Below are 22,218 nucleotides of genomic sequence, written 5' to 3'. Positions count from 1 at the left end.
AATCCTGGCAATGTGTGAATACACATATAACAGCTGAGAGATGTGAAAGACCCGGCCGGGCCCGACACAAAATGTCAGGATGTCCAGTGTGGTTTTCCAAGCAAACATTCCGGCCCAATAAACAGCAAGCACCAGGAGATAGAGGGCAACTGCAGAGATTCCTGGCCGCAGTTCACCATCATTCCACTGTCTACAGCGGTTTATTTTTAAAGGAAAGTCAATGTCAAGTCACGTTCCTCGCGGCACTGCTGGCCACTGTGGGCCAACCAGAGCAGCTGCAGTGGGCTGAACCAGGACGTTTAGATCCACTGGTGTTTCATTCTTTCAGCACCAGCAGAACTCTTCACAACAGATACCAACAAACAAGCAAGCAAACAAACAGTTTGTAAATCCCAATGATGAAGCAACATGATTATGGGGGAACTGTTTGAAACAACAACCTTCCCAAAGCTATCTCTCTTTATCCTGGCAGAAGGGGGCTGTAGTTGAAAGGTCATTCCTTGCATGCCCACCAGTCAACACCAGCATCTTCTGAGGTGAATTTAAATGTTTCAGTGACGTCAAGCCAAGTGGAATTTTGGCAGTGGCGGGGGGGGGCCTGCTATATTAAAAACATTTGGACAGAGGGGGAGAGAGAGATTGAGAGAGAGAGAGAGATTGAGAGAGAGAGAGAGAGAGAGAGAGAGAGAGAGAGAGGGGATACAAGTGGACAGATAAGATAGCAAAGAGGAGGTGTTTATTTAAGTGCCGTCATGTCTCTGGCACATACAGACAACAGTGTCCAACCGAACTGCCTGCATGAAAGAGAGAGAGGGCAACGACACCTCAGGAAAGCTTGAATGAAAAAACCTCATGTGACACAGAGCAAGGTGGATTAACGCTCGCTTCCTTTGTCTTACCTGCCGCTTCTGTCTGCCACGCAACTTCTCTGAACTATGAATAAGCCAGCGACTTTGACCAACTGCATTGCCAAGATGTATGAGGGCGGTAGGCTGGACAATGCTGGGGCCCCCTCTGGTGCGGTGAAGAAGCCTTCCAACTCCCTTATGAACAGCCTTGGAGGTGTTGAGGTCAAGCTGAATGTATTGGAGTGCAAGGTGGAGCAGATAGCCTGCAGCCAGACAGAGGTGCTCAGAAGACTGGATATGGTGTGCCAGAGTATGGGGGCCCTGGAGAAGGACCTGGCTCAGCTGAGGAAGGACAGGGACACCCAGGCCGGAGACAGGCCAGAGACTCCTTGCGGAGGAGACCCAACCTTGATCTCTGAGGTCAGGGTCCTCTGTGGAGAGATGGTGGCACTGCTAAAGAACCTGCAGCAGGAGGGCAAATGGCAACGGGAGAAGATGGAGGGCATCGAGAGCTCTGTGTCAGCTGTGGACAGGGTCTTGGGATATGTGGGGGAAGTGTTCCGGAGCTCCAAGATAGTGGAGTTTGTCTTGAAAGGCATTGTGCCCTGGAGGACACAAGGCCTTCTGAGTAGTCCCAAAGAGGTCAGTCAGCTCATACAGAGCATTTTTCATACCTGTGCTTACAACTGCAAGCTGAAACATACGAAACCAGTGCCAATTCAGAATGTCTCATAAAATTGTACATTTACATGTTGCAGGCTCAACAATTATTGTCTCTAATCTCTTCTTCTGTGTTCACCCATATACTGTAACCTCTTGAAAGAATGTGTCACAGCATGTTTCCATTTTAAAAGGGCTCTCCAACATTTAAACTACAACATCCAAGTTTGATGCTTCTTTTATGATTTTTATTCACTTTCAAAATTAGCTTATTACCTTATTTTGAAACTCAAATGTTGAAGTGTGAATGAAAGAAAACTTTTAATTATGAAAATGAAAGTGTGAAAGAGTTCACATTTTGGTGATTTGACCACCAAATTCGGGATTCTTTGTAGGTTTCCTCTTCACTATAAATGGTCATTGCTATTTTAAATATGAGGAAGTGTGATTTGAGGATGGGCTTTTGTCCAGCAAAATGCCAGTAGAAAATCCCATGCAAGGTGTTGATACTACTATAGTAGTCTAATGCAAAGTAATTTACAGTGCCTTCGGGAAGTATTCAGACACTTTTTCCACATTTTGTTGTGTTATAGTCTCAATTTAAATGGATTAAAATAATTTGCCATCAATCCACACACAATACCCCGGAATTACAAAGTGAAAACAGGTTTTTAGAAATTTCTGTATATTTATTCAAATTGAAATGCAGAAATACCTCATGTACATAAGTATTCAGACCCTTTGCTACAACACTCTTAAAATTAACTAAAATGCAAAAATGTTATCAACAAATCACTCAATAAGTTGATTTGAGTCCATCTTAATGCAAGAATAATAGTTCATGTAATTTTGGAATTAATATCATTGTTTTTATAGGGTCTCTGATTTGCATAGGAATCAATTACACAATCAGGTTGTCATTACAAACTGAGAAAATGGAGAGGAACAAAACTGCTCAGGAATGCGACCCTGAGGCCTGGGGAGACTTACAAAAATCTATGAAGTTGAATGGTGGAGAGGAAAAAGCACAGTCAATGGGACATCATCTCAGTCACTCTACAAAATTGGTTTATAACCAAGTGGCCAAGAGTCCCTTAATAGAAAATTATCTATCTCATATCCATAATTGTGTTTGCAACAATGAATTCAAGTGACTGGAAATGTGTTTATTTGGTTTTACAACAAAGCATTAAGTTTGGTGCAAATCCAGCACATGGAATGCAGTATCTCTCGTGTGAAGATTAGTGGTAACTGCATCAAGTCATGGTTATGTTTGTCACTGGCAGGGACTGGGGAGTTTGTCAGGATCAAGAGAAATTATGAAATTTGCTGAGTTGGTAGTGACATCCTAATCTACACAGTGTGTAATTGATTCCTATGCAAATCAGAGACCCTATAAAAACAAAGATATTAATTTCAAAATTACATGAACTATTATCCTTTCAATCTTAATACATTTACTGAAATTTCAAAAAATGTGTTTTTGCATTGTCATTCTGGGGTATTGTGTGTGGATTGATGGCAAATTCTTTTAATTTAATCCATTTTAAATTAAGTCTATAACACAACAAAATGTGGAAAAAGTGAAGGGGTCTGAATACTTTCCGAAGGCATTGTACCTCACTCACTATATAACTGTTTTTAGAATGTGAGTCCAGTTGTTGAGAAACAATGCGAGCTGGTGCAGTAATGTGTTAGACAAGTAACTACCAAATTACTATGTAACAATATTGTAGTAAAATTATTAAACTACAGTGATTGCATAATAAGGCTGCTAAGTTTAGAGTAAAGTGTTACCCTACTGTCTGATTCATATCAAAGTGAGATTCTCATCACACACATGCTGATATTCTTGTCCGACACATGGAATGCTCATCTTTGCTAATTATCCGTGAACAAACTTCAATGTGGACAATAGATTTGGATGGCTTGAGGTGGAGATATGCTTGTCTCATTTGGTCTTAGTCATGATTGTTTTGACGAGGACAGACAGACAGACACTTTAATAGGGGAAGCATGGCATCACTCTTTGGAAGGAATGATAAGAAATCTCTATAATTTCTCCTTTTTGATTAATATGTGCCACTTTTTCCTATCAAATGCTACATATTGTTGATATTGGCACAAACCTTGACTAGTTCCTAACAATTATTTTGTAGGACAGTGTTGGACACAATAATTGTTGGCCCCCTCCCTCATTGGAGGACCACATTCTTAAAACTTGTGTTAAATCTGTATCATAATACAATAATCACTTTGAAAACGTTTACTGTATTGACTTTGACTGCCTCTGTGCAGAGGTAACACAGTGTACAGTAAAGATAGGCCTACTGTAAAGGATTATCGAGATAAGGATCACAGTACAACTCAAAAGGTTTCTGCCAATATTATAATGTTAGAAAGTGGTCAATCTGATGGTGAAGTAGTGCTGTGCCGCAACATGTAAAGATGTTATTCTCTCCTCAGAAAAATAAATCAGAAGACAGCAGAAAGCCTAAAGTCTGTGACCAGGAGACTCAGGTGCAGGAGGAGGCCTTTGAAACCACCACAGGTTTGGAAGATTTGAATTACATCTGGCCTTTAGTAAAAAAACAAAACATAAAATCTGTTCGTCTATAGTCAGAGGCAAGACTGAGGCCAGTTAGATCACTGCAGTCATGACCACAATACCTGCATGCTATCATGCCTCTACAAGATGTTGTGTGCAACATTCATGCACGTGGGTGGCCCTTTTATGGTACTAATCAAACCTGGGTCAAAAATGTTATTTTCTTATTTAGTTTTAATATTCCCAAAAGTGCAAAGTTTGACACCTGTATTTGACCCAAGTGTGTTCCTAATGTCCTTGTTCTTCTACAGATGGTCTGGAGGCTGTAGAGCTCCCAGCAGAGGAGGTCAAGGCCACAGACCATGGATTGGACGTATCATCTCCTTACCCTGGGGTCTCAGAGCCTCTCCCAGCTACTAAAGGCTTGGTGGACATCCCAGCCGGACAGAGAGAGACCCTATGTCCATCTGCCAGTGTCGATGGGGGCAACAAGGGCTCACGCAAGCCCAAAGAGGTCACCTTAAAGAGTAGAGAGCCCACACGCGTCCAGACCTTTGCCCCTGACTCTCGGGACCTGGCCGTAGGCACAGAGGGGCAGAGAGACGCTCAGGAGGGAGTCACCAGTGCAAAGACAGAGGAGGAGCCAACCAAAGCTTTGATCTCTGACCTTGACAGGTATGGTGTGGCCTCACTTGCAGGTTGAGGTGAGGATCCAAATTGAAACAGGGTTGAAAAGACTCGCTGTTTTGGAGACACACAAACACGCTTGCAGCGCTGCAACACTGCAACACTTTTTTTTTCATAAATTGACTTCACATGGTCACATATTTACTGCACCAGTACACATGAAATATCAAATACAAATAATATCATGCTCAACAAAAGATAAAATAGTTATATTTACTAGTCTCCTATGGAGCTTCCAATACAAGCTTCCTATGTTTGTTTCGTTGTCATAGCGTATTTTTTGATTATGATGTAATCACTTTACCAGCGTATTGGGTCAGCTATAACTTCATCATGTCATTTACTTTCAACCGCAGTGTTTCACTAAGGTATTGCATTTTAACAAAAAGCTTGCGGATGAAGTGAAAGTTAGGGGAGGTAAGAGAATGGATGTGGAGAAGCAACAAAAAGCTGTTGTTGACAGTTATCTCAACCAGAAGCTCCGAGTTATCCAGATGTTTCTGCAGCAAACCATATAGTAACTTTCTTACTGATACCTCACATGACAAAAACAGAGGCACCTCTCTATAGTCAATGCCCACTGACCGTGGTGCAATCACTCGTATCAACATGTATTTTCATTCCAAATCTAATTCTCTTAAGCCCTAGTTTAGTTTTAGTTTCTAACGTTTATTTTCCTACCACAGCAAATGAGAAAAGTATGTTGGCAAAACCACTTCTTCCTGCTACAGGATTAATAAAATAGTTATTGGTTGATCTGTTGAGTACCAGTTGTTATCAAAGAGAGACCAAACAAAGCACACACTGACTCACACAGACCTACACATTGGGCCAGATAAGAAAGCACACAGGGAGTACATGAATTGTCCCCTAGCTGCCTTTTCATGTCTCTAATAAAAGACTCTAATAAAAGAGTACCAGTGTGGGCTCTTGCATGAGGTCCATTATGTTAAGGCCCATTATAAACATCAAAGTGTGTCTCTGTTGTTGTCAATTTTCATCTAGGGTGCACTGTGTAATGGTCTAGAGTAGGGGAATACTTAAAAGGAGATTGACCTCAACTTTCCATCATGGAAGCTAGTTATATGAACGTCATAACTCATATAACGCATTGTCACATTGGTTTTGTAAGAAATGTACCATTTCTACCTATGGGGGAAAAGGATATTGGCGTATGCTCTGATCATCCACTGCACTGCAATGATAGTTAACATCTGTGATGCTTCTGTGTTCCCAGGACCCTTGATGTGACCAAGTGTTCTACATTCAGTGAGGTTGTCAAGGAGACAGAGATTCCTCATTCTCCAGAGCCCGCTGCATCTGAAGCACGTATCTCCACCACTGCTGAGCTAAAGCCGGAGAAGTTCCCTGAAAGTGCTCTTCTTCCTAACAAAAACAAGGACAAAGTCTCAAATGAGGTCTTTACCAAGGTTGTTGTCAGGCCTCAGGAAGCTGTTACCACTGTAACACAGCTATGCCAGGACAGCAGTAAGCCAACAAGCCTAGTGGGTGTAGTCACCCTGCCAGAGACAGAGCAAGTGACAATTGGCCCTCAGGTCAAGTTAGAGCCTATGGAGACACATTTTCCAACTCAGACAGTGATAGAATGTGCAAAGCCAAGCCCACAGACAACTTCCTTGTTGGATGCTAAAAACTCCACAGCAAGTGCCCAGGGATCAGCTCCGGATGCACAGTTATTGATAATTGGTGAGTGTGGTACAAAACCATATCAATGTTATTTTTAGCATTGTTACTTGTAACTAAAGGAAATTGGTATATATGGGGGGCAGCACACATAACATTCATATGCTGCTCGCCTTCTTATTTATTTATTTATTTATTTATTTATGATTTGCACACTCACAATAACAAATGAAAGACAAGGAAGGAAAATAAATTAAAAGAAAAGGCAAATTGTGCAGGGGAGGTTAAGAAACCCAGTAGGGCTTGTTGAAAAGCCTCCATTAAAAAGTAATAAAATAACAAAAAAAAATTATGAACATTTTAAAATGATAATAACATTTATAATAAACTTATACAAAACAAAGAACTTATTGTTGGCTAGTCTAAAATGTGCACTGTGAGAAAGAAGATTATTATTATTTATTTATTTTTATGACTGTGGTTTTTAAATAGTGCAATTTTTGGCTGGTCAGCCAAGTTTCAGTTAGACCTAATTCAGTAAAACTGATGGAAAATAAAGAAAGATAATCAGCAAGGTTGTCAAAGTTCTTATGAAGACTACGAATGTTCAAATGAAATATAGAAAAGCAATTATCATTACAAACTGTGTTTCCTACACAGCATTAATTGAGTAGTAGTTATAAGTAGGGTAGTGAGGTACTCTTACATCTTATAGGGTGATATGCTGTATGAAAAGCGCTTATCATGATCTGTCAACCTCCAACAAGTCTTGATCTTCCTTCTACAGATGACTGCCCACCTTCACCCGCTCCCTTTGAGCACCGCATCGTGAGTGCCAAGCAGGTCCCCATGGGCTCGTATTACGCTGTAAAGCCTAACGAGGTCCTGGGAGGGTGAGTCCAGTTCAATTTGGCTGTAATCCACCCTCAGGAGTGGTATGGAAAAAAGGTGGAGAGAATGGCTGAATGCCAAATTGGACTCTAGCCCCTACCCCTAGCCACCCCTGTAGATCTGAAAGGATTGCATAAGTGTAAGCAAGATGGTTAAAATTCCACCTAGCCTATCAGAAGGCAAGCTGGAGCAATTACCATATAATTTTTGCCGAACCATTTCTCTCAGATTTACAGAAGTGGCAAGGGGATAAGGCTAGGTGCTGATTTGAAATTCAGCCAATGTGGTTATTCTGAGGAGAGAGATGTTACATATGTTATAGCTCAACCCCCCACCACCACCCTCAAATTGTTCATCCCAAATACAACAGACTTCAGCAAAGGGTCACAAGCTGTTATTTTTAACCTATGGCTATCACTACATTGTGAGGTTGGCATCTAGCCAATTACGTGGGCTGACGGTCAGATTCAGATAACACAAGAGGAAAGCGGCTTTCAGGGTGCAGCAGTAACTCAGCGCAACGTTAGCAGATAATCAGGGGCAGACTGACAGACTGAGCAGTGCGGTGATAGCGTGCGATGGGCAGAAGAGGGAGAGATAGATAGCACATATCAGCAGAGCTGAGCAACTGGCAACACAGACATGGCTAATCCCTAACAGAGTCCACAAATAAGCATTGGGCCTGGTTTTATGCTTGTCATGGACAGGGTTTATTTTAGGGAGGTGTTGAGTGTCCATTTGTATAGCCCCATTTATTTTAATGGCCATGAACCATTTCAGTGAAGCTGCTCTGTTGCTACATAAAGAGACTGGTTTTGATAAACTGTCTATGTATGCTGATGATGAAGTTCAAATGATAGCAGAGGAGAAACCAGGTGGTCAGCTGGTTTCTACAGAGCTCTGCTGGAGGTCAAGGCAAACAATATGCACCAAGGTTGTTTGAGTGTCTGTCTGTGTCTGTCACTCTTTGATGTCTTTGTCAGTGTATGTATTGTATGTATGTCCATAGATGATTATTAACATGTCCATGTTTTCACCTGTTGCCTTGGTATGATGGTATTTATACATTTATGACTATATGTACGTATGTCTGTGTTTCCATAGGGGTCGTTTTGGTCAGGTACATAAGTGTGCTGAGCTGTCATCGGGCCTAACCCTCGCTGCAAAAATTATCAAAGTCAAGGGAATGAGGGAGAGGGTGAGTGTACAACAACAAACCCATGCTCTCTCTTATCTCTACCCCACATCACCCTGACCCCCCCTCCTCCCATTCCCACTCACAAATACCCTGTGAAGTTTATTGATGTTTATTTATGATTCTATGTGAGCAATTCTCCGGCAGCGGCTTTAAGTGCCCCACACACACACACACACACACACACACACACACACACACACACACACACACACACACACACACACACACACACACACACACACACACACACACACACACACACCTATTTCTCATGTAATAAGATAAACCAATCTAATCTAATCGAACTGTCACATCCTGAGAAGCCATAATCGAAGGTAACTCTTACAGTACAGTGGTCTACATAGGCATGCTACTACTGTATGGCCATGTGATGACGGCATTTATATGCTATTACAATATGTTCCATCTATCCGATGTTTGATGTTCTAGAATCTAGATCATTAACTAATTTGTTAAAACTATATGAGATTGAGTTTTTATTTGATTTGCATTTTAAAGTGCTCTTACTCATAACCACTTTCCATTTAAATTTCTTAAATCCTTCTTTGTCCAAGCAATATGTGCAATTCATGACAGTGTAATTGAAGCGGATAATTGCCCTTCAGAGACTACTAAGATGTAAAATGTGGTATATCATGTCATTTTGCTTTTTGTCCTGATCCACGAGTGTCATGTTTTCTCTCTATCCCTCTTTCTTTCTCTCTCTCTCTCCCTCCTGGGTAACAAAGGATGAAGTGAAGAATGAAATTGGGGTCATGAACCAACTAAACCATGTGAATCTGATTCAGCTTTATGATGCCTTTGAGTCACGAACAAATCTTACACTCATTATGGAGTAGTAAGTTATTTTCTCACAAGAGTACAATAAGAGATTGCAGCTCTAGTAGCATTTCATAAAAGGGCATATTTTGAAACTAGTCATAGCCTGTTTTCTATTACAAACATTGCTCCAGGCTATAGGGCATTGTCTTGGAGGAAATTAGCTTCTATCCCATTCAATTTCCTCAATGCTTTTCTTTTGGTTCTTGCCGGCATGCAGTTTCTTTTTTACAGCCATGACCAACTCCCTGTCTTTACAGTGTGGAAGGTGGTGAGTTGTTTGACCGAATTGTTGATGAGAACTACCAGCTGACGGAGCTAGATGCCATTGTGTTTACAAGGCAGATCTGTGAGGGTGTACAGTACCTCCATCAGCAATACATTCTCCACTTAGACCTCAAGGTAAAAGAGACGTTCATATCATATTTCATTGTATTTGTCTACTCTCCAATAACATGTTCAAATAATCCACTATAGGAAATATCACTCAGTCCCAGACCAGAGTATTCATTTCCCCTTTTCTCCTCAGCCAGAGAACATTCTGTGTGTAAACTCCACAGGGAACCAGATCAAGATCATAGACTTTGGTCTGGCCAGAAAGTAAGTTTCTCAGCATTGTACCCATTCTTCCTTGACTGTCTATTGGAATCACAGGTTGTAGGTGGACTTTACAGGAAAGGACTGCTGCACTGTATATAAATTGATGTTATCCATGCAGTGCTTTGGTTTATAACCAATTATGTATGTGATCCTGAATTGAGAGGAACCATCCATTCACATCCATTTAAAAGCAAGTGCCAGTTAACCACAGAGCTAACAGAGTTGACTCACAGTGTGACTTACACACTGGCTAAGACTGGGGACGTTTCAATGTAGTACCTTAGCAGTGCTTGTAACACACTAGCTAAGGCTGGGGTCGTTACAGTACTTTGTCTTACACACAAGTCCTTCTTTTCCAATACCTGTGTTCTTCCCTCCAGATACAGACCCAGGGAGAAACTAAAGGTCAATTTTGGCACCCCTGAATTTTTAGCTCCTGAAGTGATCAATTATGACTTTGTCTCATTCCCAACGGACATGTGGAGTGTGGGAGTTATTACGTATATGCTGTGAGTATCCCCCAATCACACTGACACAGACAGACAGACAGTCACGCACGCACGCACGCATGCACACACGCATGCACGCACGCACACACACACACACACAGCATGGGCAACAGCAGCAGCAACAGTCGCAGCAGCCATACCGCATAACACAAGGATCTGATCTATTGTAAGAGGGGTCGATCAATAGCATACCAGCCACTGAAAACATGCTAAACCCAAACAGATCTTTCCACCCATCAATAATCACACCGTGTCTCTTTTTTGTCACTCACAATAACACACTATGCAGCTAAGATACCATACTCTCAACCTCAACCGTGGCCCTGGGTTAACCACTCCCCGGCCCAATGACGACCTGGCTATTTTCTCAGGACCATGCTGATTCAATTAATGGTAATAACCTGACAGCTGTCAGAGGAGATTTAGGAGGGCTCGCCCAAAATAAGAATGTGTGCCTGTCCCACTTGCCGCCAGCTCGCCTGAATACCTAGCACTACCCTGGGCTCCATGGTGCTAATTGAATTATTATTTTCTATTTCAAGTGAGCATGTGAGTGTGTCTTGTTTTAATTTCACTGGAACGTGTATGTCACAACTGCTCTTCAGTAACCATGCATTACCGTACTCACAGTCGTCATTGTAGTTAAGGATGTACTGTAGCAGTAGCCTATTGCGATTGTTAGGTTCAACCAATATTCAAAGATAATGCCTACACATACAGTACCTGGCCTATAACTATCCATTCTGTTATTATATGTGAGCCCATTACTACAACATATTGTTCTTCGGGCGGTATTATCTTTTCAAGTTAAATCTTTCAAATAGTCTTTGTTTTTAGACATCGCCTACTGGCAGCAGGGCAGTACTGATTCATTCATATGCATGTTTGTCTTTTTCTCCTGTAAAAACTTGTTTACATACTGTATAAAAAAGTGACTAATGATGAATATGTTGTTGGTGTTTCAGTTTGAGTGGACTGTCTCCATTCCTGGGGGACAATGACACAGAGACTATGAACAACATCCTTCACGCCAACTGGGACTTTGATTCCGATGCGTTTGAGAATGTCTCAGAGGAGGCGAAGGACTTCATCTCCAGACTGCTGATTCCAACCAAATGGTAATCCATGTTTTCCATGTAATTCCAGTTATATTAATCCAGTAGTATTGTTTTTCTCTCATACAGGGGGTAAACATGTTTTGTTTTGTCAGTAAAAATCTATTTAATTTCCACTGTATGCTGATTCCCAACCCAAGGCGGAGCGGTGGAACTATTTTGTGAAATCATATTGAAGCAAGTTGTTGGTAAATAGCTAAAGTGAGTTTCATGTGACTTCAATCACATCAAGCAGATTTTATGCTGCGAGGTAATAACCATTATACTGTCTATGAGGCTAAGTGAGGGAGAAATTGATAAGATAATTACTAAATTGGAAACAAGCATGTGGGGCACCTGTCAAGTCTATACAAATAACATGGTCAAGAATTTAATTAGATTAGGTGAATTATGGCTAGAGTGGCAAACTTTACAGACTACGAGGCTATACCCATAATTTGTGTCTCGTGGTAAGGTTATCTTCTAAGCCCCCAGTGGGTTTCTCAAACCTACTTGTATTGTTTTGCCTCGTGTCATACTTTAATGTTCTATATTCCTTGTGCAATAAATAAAATAATTTTACATCCACATGTTTTACACAGATTTTTTTATCACGTAGCCTAGTAAGAAATACTGTGGAATAAAGATAGGGTAGTTTCATTGATTTTACCTATACAAGAAATACAAGTAGACTATTCAAATAATACTCAATAAATGTGTGTTGATGATGATTGCGTGGAAGAGGAAGTCAACGACCAGTGGAACAGAACAATAATGTATTTCATGCATGGAAATCATGAGGGCTTTATGTAATGTGTGTTAGGCAAACCGCATATTAGACTTGCAGTCAATATTGACGAGAAGCTAATCACTTCTCCAGACAGATTTCCTGCGAATCAGTAAGGCCTGATTGATTGAACAGAGCAATCACAGTTAACTATCTTACAGGTGTAGCATAAATTAGGCAAATCTCAGTTTTTGGGGAACACTCAAAGCAGAGCTACAGTAAATTCGGCAATGCAAGGTGACAGAGCAATAGCCCTGATAGTCTTTCAGTCCTTAAACTTTTCAGGGCGGTTTCCCGGACAAAGATTAAGCCTAGTCCTGGACTAAATCACATTTTATTCTAGGAGTAGGCTTAATCTGTTTCCGGGAAACCAGCCCATAATGGTCCATTTTACTTGATGATTGCGTGGCAGATGGGATTCAAACCTGGGCCCCCCCATGTGTAGAACCCAAGGATCTACCATTAGCCTAACAGCCCTGCTACACCAGGATGATGCTTGTGCAATCCGTAAAGGAAACGTCAACACAGTAATTTAACCTGCTACACCAGAAATGTGAACTTGTGTGCCTGGATTCAGAATAAATATCCCCAAGTCTGTTTCTGCATGGAGCTTCAAGGGCCGGTTTCACAGACAGGCTTAAGCCTAGTCCTGGACTAATTCACTCTTTCAATGGCAAATTGCCACTGAGGATGTTTTTTAGTCTAGGACTAGGCTTAAGCCTTGTCTGTGAAACCGGCCCAATATGTATCATCCTGTCCTGCCAAAAGAGTTGGGGCTTGTCCTTTTTTTTCCAAAAGGTACCACTATTGTATGCATGTCCTAGTAATATCAATGTTTCTATTACATTATCATACCATGAAGCTGAGTGAATATGGTCTGATGTCAACACTTGAGGTTACATGTCACAATGATCGGCCAATTTGTTATGGTCAGAGCAAATGAACCCAGGTGCGGAACACAGAGTCAGGACACAAATATAAAATATTAGAGTATTAATGAGGGAATAGGAGAGAACGGGAAAAGCAGGGTGGAATGGCAACCGGGGTAGGGCAGGCAGGCAGGTAGGGCAGCCAGGCAGGCAGACAGACAGGGCACAAAGGGCAGGTTTGGCAGGCAATGCAGGTAGACTAGGCAGGCAGGGCAAGGCGGGTAGTTCGGACAGGCAGGCAGGTGGATAACTGAGTCGATGTCCTGGAGCATAAAGAGATAATGATCAGACTGAGTACAAAAACACTAGGAATAACAATCAATATGAGACTAAGCGGCCGAGAACGAGACTAACTTGGAAACAACAAACAGCGATCTGGCGAAGAGTGGATGAGAAGCCGGGGTTTAAATACAGCGAGGTGATGAGCAGATGACCAACGGGTGAGCAGAACGAGCAGGTGGAGATGATGAGTGACAGGGAACCGGAGCCTGGCCACGCCCACACACAACACAAACAGACAGAAAAAGACAGACAGCAGAGAGGGAGGAACTGGCACAGACTAGGTGGAAGTGGAGGGCATGACACAATTGGGCTGTGCATATACCTGTTTCTTGATTCTCCTCTCTGTGTCATGGGTGTGTATTGTAGCAGTCGTCTCAGTGCTTGTGGCTGCATGAAACACAGCTGGCTGAACAACCTGGAGGAGAAGGCCAAACTGCATCGGGTGAGGCTCAAGTCCCAGGTCCAGCTCCAGCGCTACCTGGCTGCTCATCGCCAGTGGAAGGTAGGCCTATGGGATGGTTTATTTCACATACACCTAGAGGCAGTTTCCCAGACACAGATTAAGCCAAATTGTGGGAAAAAATAACATTCAGTGGACAATCTCCATTATTAAGATGCTTTATCTGTATCTGGGACACAAACTCATACATTATGCAGGTTTCACACATCAAATACACTTTGGAGCTTTACATAATAGTCCAAATGAGTTCCAGTGTATGTACATCAAGAGACCATGATTAAAACAACATGATTAAAACATTTTTTTTAATTAGGGAGGGGTGAACTCAATTGGTCTTGATAATCTAAATGTAATTACATGTGGACTTCCTTGCAGAAACACTTCTACGTAGTTGCTGCAACGAACAGGCTGAAGAGGTTTCACCAGAATCGATCGATCAACCCTGCATAGCACTGACAAGGCTGACTATCATCTTAAAGACTGAGAAGTTGTGCCACTCTCCTCTTGTATAGCTGCAGTGCTGCATCCCAAGTCCTATATGTAGCCATCTGTGCTAGCTGGACAGTGGCAATAGGGAGGACATCCTCTGCACCGCACTATATCTGCCTGGCATAGGTCTACAATGATTGACATTGAGTTACATATATAGTGTTTAAATCACTTTTATAATGTACAGTGCACAACTATGCACACAAAGTGCAGTCTTGTTCATGTGGGTGGCTGGTGATACAGTACCTACTACGGCTGACTAAATAACTCGGGTCTTCTGTGGCAGAGCAGAGTGATAGACCGTGTCTAATGGTTTGTGAACTAAGGCTGCCATGTGCATGTACATTGTATCACCATAGTCAAGGACAGGGAGGAGCGTCGCCTGGACAATCCTCCTCCTATTCTCAAAGGTGAAGCTGGACTTATTTCTATTAAAAAAAACTTGTTTAACTCTCAAACTCTTGATCAGTTGACAGTTTATCATCAATTCAAATGGCCAGGTACTGATAATCTGGGACTTGTTAATTTTGGGCACCTTTCAGGGTATAAATATGCAGATCATTGTAATATTACGGATCTAGAGAAAAACATGTTCTAGAGAACAACACACGCACCAGTTTAAGATCAAAAAGCTTGAGCGATGTTTTAATAAAATCAAAACCATGCTGAAGGTCAAGACTAGCTGAGGGGGCACAGGAGTAGACAACAGTATCATCAGAATAAAGATGCAATTTACAATTGTTCAAGGACAAGCCAACATCATTTATGTAGATGGTAAACAGCAGTGGACCTAGAATCTAACCTTGCAGAACACCTTTATTAACATTGAGAAAGTGTTGATAGAAAATGGATTGAACTCCATCTACTGAAATACATTGATACAGTCCTAAATCTGATGGTGTGCATTTATGGAATTTTAAATCTGAGAATTGACCAGGGACTCCAATATTTTAGCAGAACAAGAAAGCCTTGAGATAGGGCAGTAGTTATTCAATTAGAAAGAGATCACCCCCTTATAACGAGGGAGTACATTGTCTGCCTTCTACATTGGGAATGGTACCAGAGAGAATTGTCATGTTAAAAATAATAATAATAAAAAAATAATAATAAGGAAGAGGTTCACCTATTAGTAGGGCAGAGAGCTGCAGGAGATCAAACATGTTGGATTACGGAAGCGTGTTGAAGCACAGATCAAGCATGTCAACCCCTGTAGACTTCTTAAAATCATCTTACACAACTCATCAAACACTTCCTTGGTAGAAACAGAGTTAGGGTTAGGATGGACAATATAGGGTCGTTATTGGGTCATAAACTGAGCTATCAGTTTGAACAGGATACCTAGCCAGGCTATCAGTTTGACCTGGGATATTTACAGTGCCTTCGGAAAGTATTCAGACCCCTTCACTTTTTCCCCATTTTGTTGTGTTATAGACTCAATTTAAAATGGATTAAATTAAAAGAATTTGCCATCACTTCACACACAATACCCTAGAATGACAAAGCGAAAACACGGTTTTTGAAATTTCAGTAAATTGAAATATTAAAAAAATTTAAATATAGAAATACCTCATATTCAGACCCTATAAAACAAAGACATTAATTCCAAAATTACATGAACTATTATCCTTGCATTAAGATGGACTCAATTCAACTTATTGAGTGATTTGTTTATGACATGTTTGCATTTTAGCTAATTTTAAGAGTCAAAGCAAAGGGTCTGAATACTTACATGAGGTATTTCTGTTTTTGAATTTTAATAAATTTACTGAAATTTCAAAAAACGTGTTTTCGCTTTGTCATTCTGGGGTATTGTGTGTGGATTGATGGCAAATTCTTTTAATTTAATCAATTTTAAATTGAGTCTATAGCACCACAAAATGTGGAAAAAGTGAAGGGGTCTGAATATGAAGGCACTGTAAATCATTGCTTTTTTCAAATAGGTAGCCTGCAGAGATAAAATGTTGGTTGAAGGCATCACTTATTCTTCTTTCATCTGTATTGATATTAGAATTGGATGAAACTTGTTGAGGTAGAGAGGGAGAAGAACTATGCGTTTCAGTGATTTAACTGTTTTCTAAAATGCAGTTGGATCACCACCAGAAACAGAGATCATGTTTAAATATGCTATGATAGTTCATATGTCACAAACTGCAGAATGTAAACATAACTGGAGACACTCGTCATTTTAATCAGGCTTTCTATGTATTGTTTATTCTGTATGTTGGGTGTACCTTTAGATTCATACAGACTACTATGTCTTGAAATTCTGACCTTCTGTGAAGGCTTTGAATGTCCCACTTTCCACCCTTCTCCTTAAGTATGCATTTATGCACTTCCCTGATTTAACAGCATAGGATTGGTCTCAGCATGGGCTCTTCCCTGCAATCCAGACCTATTCAAAACCATGTGGGGGAGTGCACTAGTGCATACACTACAAGGGTGGAGAAATGGGACATAGTAGCTGAGAGCTTGCATGTTACAAAAACCATGTGTGTCCTGACTGTACTGTGACCACATATAGTATTATTATTATGTGAAAGTGCCCCCCACCCCAACTACAATGTTATATACCAAGAATAACTCAATACATGACACAATGTTAATTTATTAAAATAAGTGAAGCCACAAAGGACAAAAAGTGTTTTTATATAGTCTGTGAAATGTCTTAATAAAAACCTCCCCTGCCACTGTAGGTGACAGGGGAATACACTCATAAAAAAAGAATATTGTAAAATGTCACCATCATGCACCATAATTTCACAAAATAAGGGAAAGTGTAATTTTATTTTAAAACAACACAGTATAGGCCTACTGGGACAAAACAAAACAAGTTAATAGTAAACATGGCATAGTGCCCCTCCTTATGTGAATTGGTGAACATTCTTAAAACTTATGTTTTGTGGATTAATGTGAGAGAATAAATATAATGAATTATTTTTCCCCTTGTTGGAAATTAACTTGTTTCTCATGAGATGCAGCAAATGTCAACAATTATATGACTGTAGCTCAAATAGGGGAGTAGATATGCTTGTTCAAAGTTTGGTAGGGGACAAAAAGTCAAATTATTAGAAAATCTAAAGGGCAAAGTGTATGGGTCCTTATGAGAAACGTGTTGCTCATGAGGGGCTGCAAATATGTATCTATATATTTCCTGACTTTAACGGGACAGGAGATATGCTTGTTCAATGTTTGGAATTTCAGTTGTTACTATAGCATCCCCCTTGGGCCAATCAGTGTAATTTTGTAAATACCAGATCTCTATGGCAAGACACGTCATTCACCCAAGTTTCGTCAAAACTGTCCCAGTGGTGTCTGAGATATCACATGACATAAGAACAGAGGGAGACAGATCCACAGTCCCCTCTCCGATTTCATAATGGAGGACAACTAGTAGACCCGCACTGCAACACCAACTCCATTTATATCCTATTAGGTCTTATACACAGCCACTAGAGGGCAGACAAGTCAACATACAATACTACAGTACACTACTTGCTTACAAAGGTGAAGCTTGACACCTCAACATAACATTAAAAAAATCCACCCCACTCAGGTAGTATCCTCTGTAAAGACAGAGGTAACTGAGAAATTAAGCTAGGGAGCACCTACTTTATGTGCTGGCTCAACACATTTGTAGTGTGCCCTAGTCATTTAAAGAGGAGCTCTACCTGATTTCCAGAGGTTCTTGTTATTCCTTGCCTTAATAACAGTTCAGGAGAGTTTGGCGAGCATCACCACTGTTCTCAGAATCTGTAAACCCAAAAAGTACTAGGTATGGTACAGTACATTCACTAAGCATATTTCAAAGTTGTTGTGAACACCTTTCCTCCCCCCTTTTCCTGGCTTGTATGAGGTGTGTAGGCTAGACTTTCCCACTTGTTAATAAATAAACAGCAACAGATTTCACATGAAAAGTTATACATCTGCTTTCTTGGCTTTAAGGGCATTCTCCAAGATTTTTCTCTTCCATTCCTGGTAATCCTGTGCTGCACTCTCTTCAGGGCCCTCTTTCTGTTGCTTTTGAGACGTTGGCAATTCTTCCTCTAACAGGGAGAAGAAGAAAAATACTTAGACTGACCTGACAATTACACTCACATACTACAGACACAGTGCAGTCCCCCACTACTATTCCACATCTCAAACGGGGGGTGGGGGGACAACACACTTACCTTCCTCTCTCTGTTCAATACTTTCCAGCAGTGTTTTCTGCCTTTTCTGTGCCATTCTCACTGGCTCCTTCAGTGATGTAGCTTCTTCTGTGTGAAAAAAATCAAAAGGGACTTATATCACCAAAAAATAGAGTTTAGTGTGGGAGAGACAACGCTACCAGAACTCCCTATATCTATTGCTACACAGCAATGTCAAGGTGAGCACTCTACCCTCTGTCTGCTCCATTCTCACTCATTCTGACAATAAACACTGGTTCTCACTCTCCCTCAGCATCTTTATAGGCAAAACTAACATGTAACATCCAATGTAACTGCAACCCTCTTCCTCCAACCATCGCCATGTCCACTCCTTTTGGGGCTTCTGGTAATTTCCGTATGTTCTACTCATGGACCATGGGACGAGCTGCCAATGCCAAAGCTGGGAAAGGACAGTGCCACGACACATGACCAAATTCTTCAGTCTACCACCCTGATATTCCTAACATCAGGACTTCCATCTACAATCCTCAATCCTACATTCTAATAATTTCCCCCAATTTAGTCTCAATAAGTTGTGGTCTGTATCTCTTGAATTGCAGTTCATATTAAAATACTCAATTTTAACCAATCTATTTTCAAAATGACTACCACAGACAATAAGCCTTGCTTGTGTGTTCAACCTCCACTCCCTCCAACCAGAACTGTAACCATGACAACATGAGGAGAGAGATGAATGCAAATGCCCTATATCCACTTCTCACCCAGGAAAATAAGCTACTCATCTGAAAATAAGGGGCCTGGTCCCAGATGTAGCATGAACAACAATAGACAGAGGAGGTGGCTAAAGCATATACAGAATGGGAACCAGATAGCTCTTTAAGGTGCTCGGAAGCGGTTTACTGCTGCTCCCTTTGTTTCAAATGGAAGCCCCACACACAGCAAGCTGGCGGACAACACCTGGGATCAATTCGGATCCAAGTCTATTCCATCCCGTGTCGCTAGCGGCAACTGATAGAACAACCTTTAAACCAACATGTTGAACACAGGTAAAGCTGTAGAAATGTCACAAATTGTTCACAACTAGTAAAAATTACGAGGGATGTGAAGTTTTTAAGAACTATTTGGTCTCCCATAGCAACAAATACAAGTGATAGCCAAAATAGCTAGTTCACAGCTAGAAATGTACACAATGTGTGAGCAAACAGTGATTCCATGAATATCTGATGGCATTTTTTTTCAAAGTACGCTTGGTTGCCGTGCGCTACCTGTGTGCGGACCCAAAACTGAAAATGTTCACTTCATAAGGTGGAAACACATTTTCTGTAGCTAAAGTGTATGAACAAGGGTATTGCTAATTAAGAAAATGTATACGATAAACCATAAGGGGGGTTTCAAGTCTCCTTCCTTAAGAGTAAAACATTTTCAAACCCCTTTAATTATTTGGCAGCTAACTTACTACAGATATCCAGTCCCAGCCTCTGTAGCAGGCTGCATAGCCTGTCGAAGATGCCCTTTTTAGCACCAGATGATGCTGCCAATTTCCTGTCCACTTTGATTTTCATACATCTGCAGGGAGAGAGACAAACATGGTGGAAAAAACATGTTCATTATAAATGAGTTGAGAAACAAAAGGATACAGTAACATATTCATATTGACTACAACTTAAATTAAAACTCCGATTATTTTAAATGACTTTAAAATGTGTTTACAAAGCACTGTGAATTGAAAAGGGAACTTTCACACTAACTTCAAGCTAAGATGATCAACACTCACTTGCATGCAGAGTACAGAGCAGCTGTTGTAAAGAGGGGTTTTGACAGGTCCAGGTCTTCTTGTTGAGCAGCAGGAAGACTTGCCTCATACCTGTAGAACATCAAATGAATACTTTATAAGGACATTTTATGAGCAATAGACTCTAGGGTGGTGTCTTATTCACAATTTGCTAGTAGCTAGAGTTCTTGAATGAAGTAACCCCCCCCCCCCCATACCCCCCAGATAAGGGGCGCAGGCTGTAGCGAAATTGAACCAATCATCGTGAACAGCATGGTTGCGCTACAGATAGCGTTTTTTCAGTATGAATGTGGTGTATTATGTTGAAATATGTCGCTTACCACATATACTTTTACTAAACAATGCAGTATGGTGAGTATGTACAAAATACTTTTAGTCGTAGTGCTGCAAGCAATATGAGTGTTTGCTCACAGCCTAGTTATACACATGTACATATGACATTGTTAGCTGTCAAATGCTCTGATGCCTTTTCTCAATTGTTAGGAACACAACTCCTTGTGTCCTCTCCTCCGTCCTATTGAAAACGCATTGGAGGAGAATATCTCGGTTCCTCCCTTTACATATTCTCCTCTAATGCTTTTGAGGAAGAAGCGAGTGGAGGATGGAGGGGATGTTGCAGTACTGCTTCCTAAAAGTATCTAGTACATTGAGTCTTCTCACCGTTCGAGTATTTGAGCTGCCACCTTGACTGCTTCCATGCACCCATACTGCACAGCAAGGTCTCGAAGGCCCAAGTGTGATTCAAGACCCAGCAAGCATTCCATGGACTTCAGACTGCTTTGATACACCTTCTTGTTCAATCCGGATAATTTGATGGCATATTCCTATAGGCAGAGCACAACATCAGGGTTCAATGGAAATGTCAGCTGATCATGACCGGGGTAGGCGATTCAAACATGATTCCATGCACACATCTTACTTTATCCAAAGGTAACTTCATTGATGTTGCGGCCAGTTCGAGGCAAATGACTGCTTTGCTTGTAGCCGTCGTATTTCCGAATCCTGTGCATTTGACCTGAGATAACCGCATGTACTCCTCTGCTTGGCTGTGATTGATGCAACACAGGTTCAAGATGACACTTTGCAATGGCACGATGTTGGAACATTAAATTCTTGGGACATTTTTATTGGTGGCTCCATCCCATCCTCTACTATCTAACTCTGAAATACCACCTCTCCCTGTGATAATCCTTGAACTTCACTTATGTACATTTTGGAGGAATGTGTGAAATGTCTCAACTGTCTGGAGTAAATAAATGAATGGTTGAAGTATAATGAATTAACAACTGAAATGATTATAATCACCTCAACATGATATGATATTTTGTGAGGAATACTGTATATGTCAAACTATGTGAAACAATAAAAGTATCAAAAGATGTTGGAACATGTAGTTGGCTAGCTACCAACAGAGAAACTGGCTAGCTCACTAACTACCACTAAAGTTAAACGATGTTTATTCATTGCCTCACTCACCGTAGACTTCTAGCAGAGGTTATTCCCATTTTCGATGCAAGTTTAGTAAACATTTCTTTTTCCATTTTTAATAGATACTTGTGGCTGCCAACCAGAGTTATAGCTAATGCAAACGTCTTTGATGGTCGACTTTTCTGTATGGCAAGTTTGGTGTCTCATCCAAGGATTTCGCGGCAATTTTGACAGCTACCACGCCTACTAGCCAGCTTTCGATATTTCATTGGCTAAAAGAGAAGTATGTGTGCACCAATGAAGTCAGTCAGCCAGTGGTGTGCACGCACACATTTGTCACTGAACAAAAATTACATACAAACAATTGGATTGTGAAATGGCACA

At 41.0% G+C, this 22,218-nt stretch overlaps 2 protein-coding genes across 2 annotated transcripts; one reads left to right on the top strand and one right to left on the bottom strand.

Annotated features, from left to right (window-relative positions):
* Positions 1-935: 935 nt before the first annotated feature.
* Positions 936-14,427, top strand: mylk3 (myosin light chain kinase 3; the record flags this gene model as incomplete). The annotated part of the gene is made up of 13 exons (XM_083665186.1): positions 936-1,490; positions 3,975-4,059; positions 4,368-4,731; positions 5,981-6,231; positions 7,175-7,280; positions 8,383-8,476; positions 9,226-9,335; positions 9,577-9,718; positions 9,846-9,916; positions 10,297-10,425; positions 11,391-11,543; positions 13,884-14,019; positions 14,353-14,427. The coding sequence occupies 13 exons, from the start codon at positions 936-938 to the stop codon at positions 14,425-14,427; spliced, it is 2,271 nt and encodes a 756-aa protein (XP_083521312.1).
* A 2,628-nt stretch (positions 14,428-17,055) lies between these two features.
* On the bottom strand, positions 17,056-22,004 carry orc6 (origin recognition complex, subunit 6). Its single transcript, XM_083690468.1, has 7 exons — positions 21,883-22,004; positions 21,326-21,452; positions 21,067-21,230; positions 20,389-20,478; positions 20,071-20,180; positions 18,636-18,722; positions 17,056-18,509 (listed from the first exon to the last, which is right to left on the bottom strand). Exons 1-7 carry the CDS (start codon positions 21,945-21,947, stop codon positions 18,382-18,384), a joined length of 771 nt encoding a protein of 256 aa, XP_083546594.1. The 5' UTR covers positions 21,948-22,004; the 3' UTR covers positions 17,056-18,381.
* Positions 22,005-22,218: the final 214 nt, after the last annotated feature.

The sequence above is a fragment of the Argentina silus genome, assembly GCF_951799395.1.
Source record: "Argentina silus genome assembly, chromosome: 2".
NCBI classification, from domain to species: Eukaryota; Metazoa; Chordata; class Actinopteri; order Argentiniformes; family Argentinidae; genus Argentina; species Argentina silus.
The sequence above is the reverse complement of the archived record's forward strand: the minus strand, read 5'-3'. Positions and strand labels throughout refer to the sequence as shown.

Excerpts from the sequence above, each read along its gene's own strand:
- orc6 (XM_083690468.1), bottom strand. The coding sequence starts at position 21,947 with ATGGAAAAAGAAATGTTTACTAAACTTGCATCGAAAATGGGAATAACC. Across the intron at positions 20,479-21,066 it reads GCAGCTCAAATACTCGAACG|GTATGAGGCAAGTCTTCCTG; the intron begins GTGAGAAGACTC and ends GATGTTCTACAG. Across the intron at positions 20,181-20,388 it reads GCTCTGTACTCTGCATGCAA|ATGTATGAAAATCAAAGTGG; the intron begins GTGAGTGTTGAT and ends CTCTCCCTGCAG.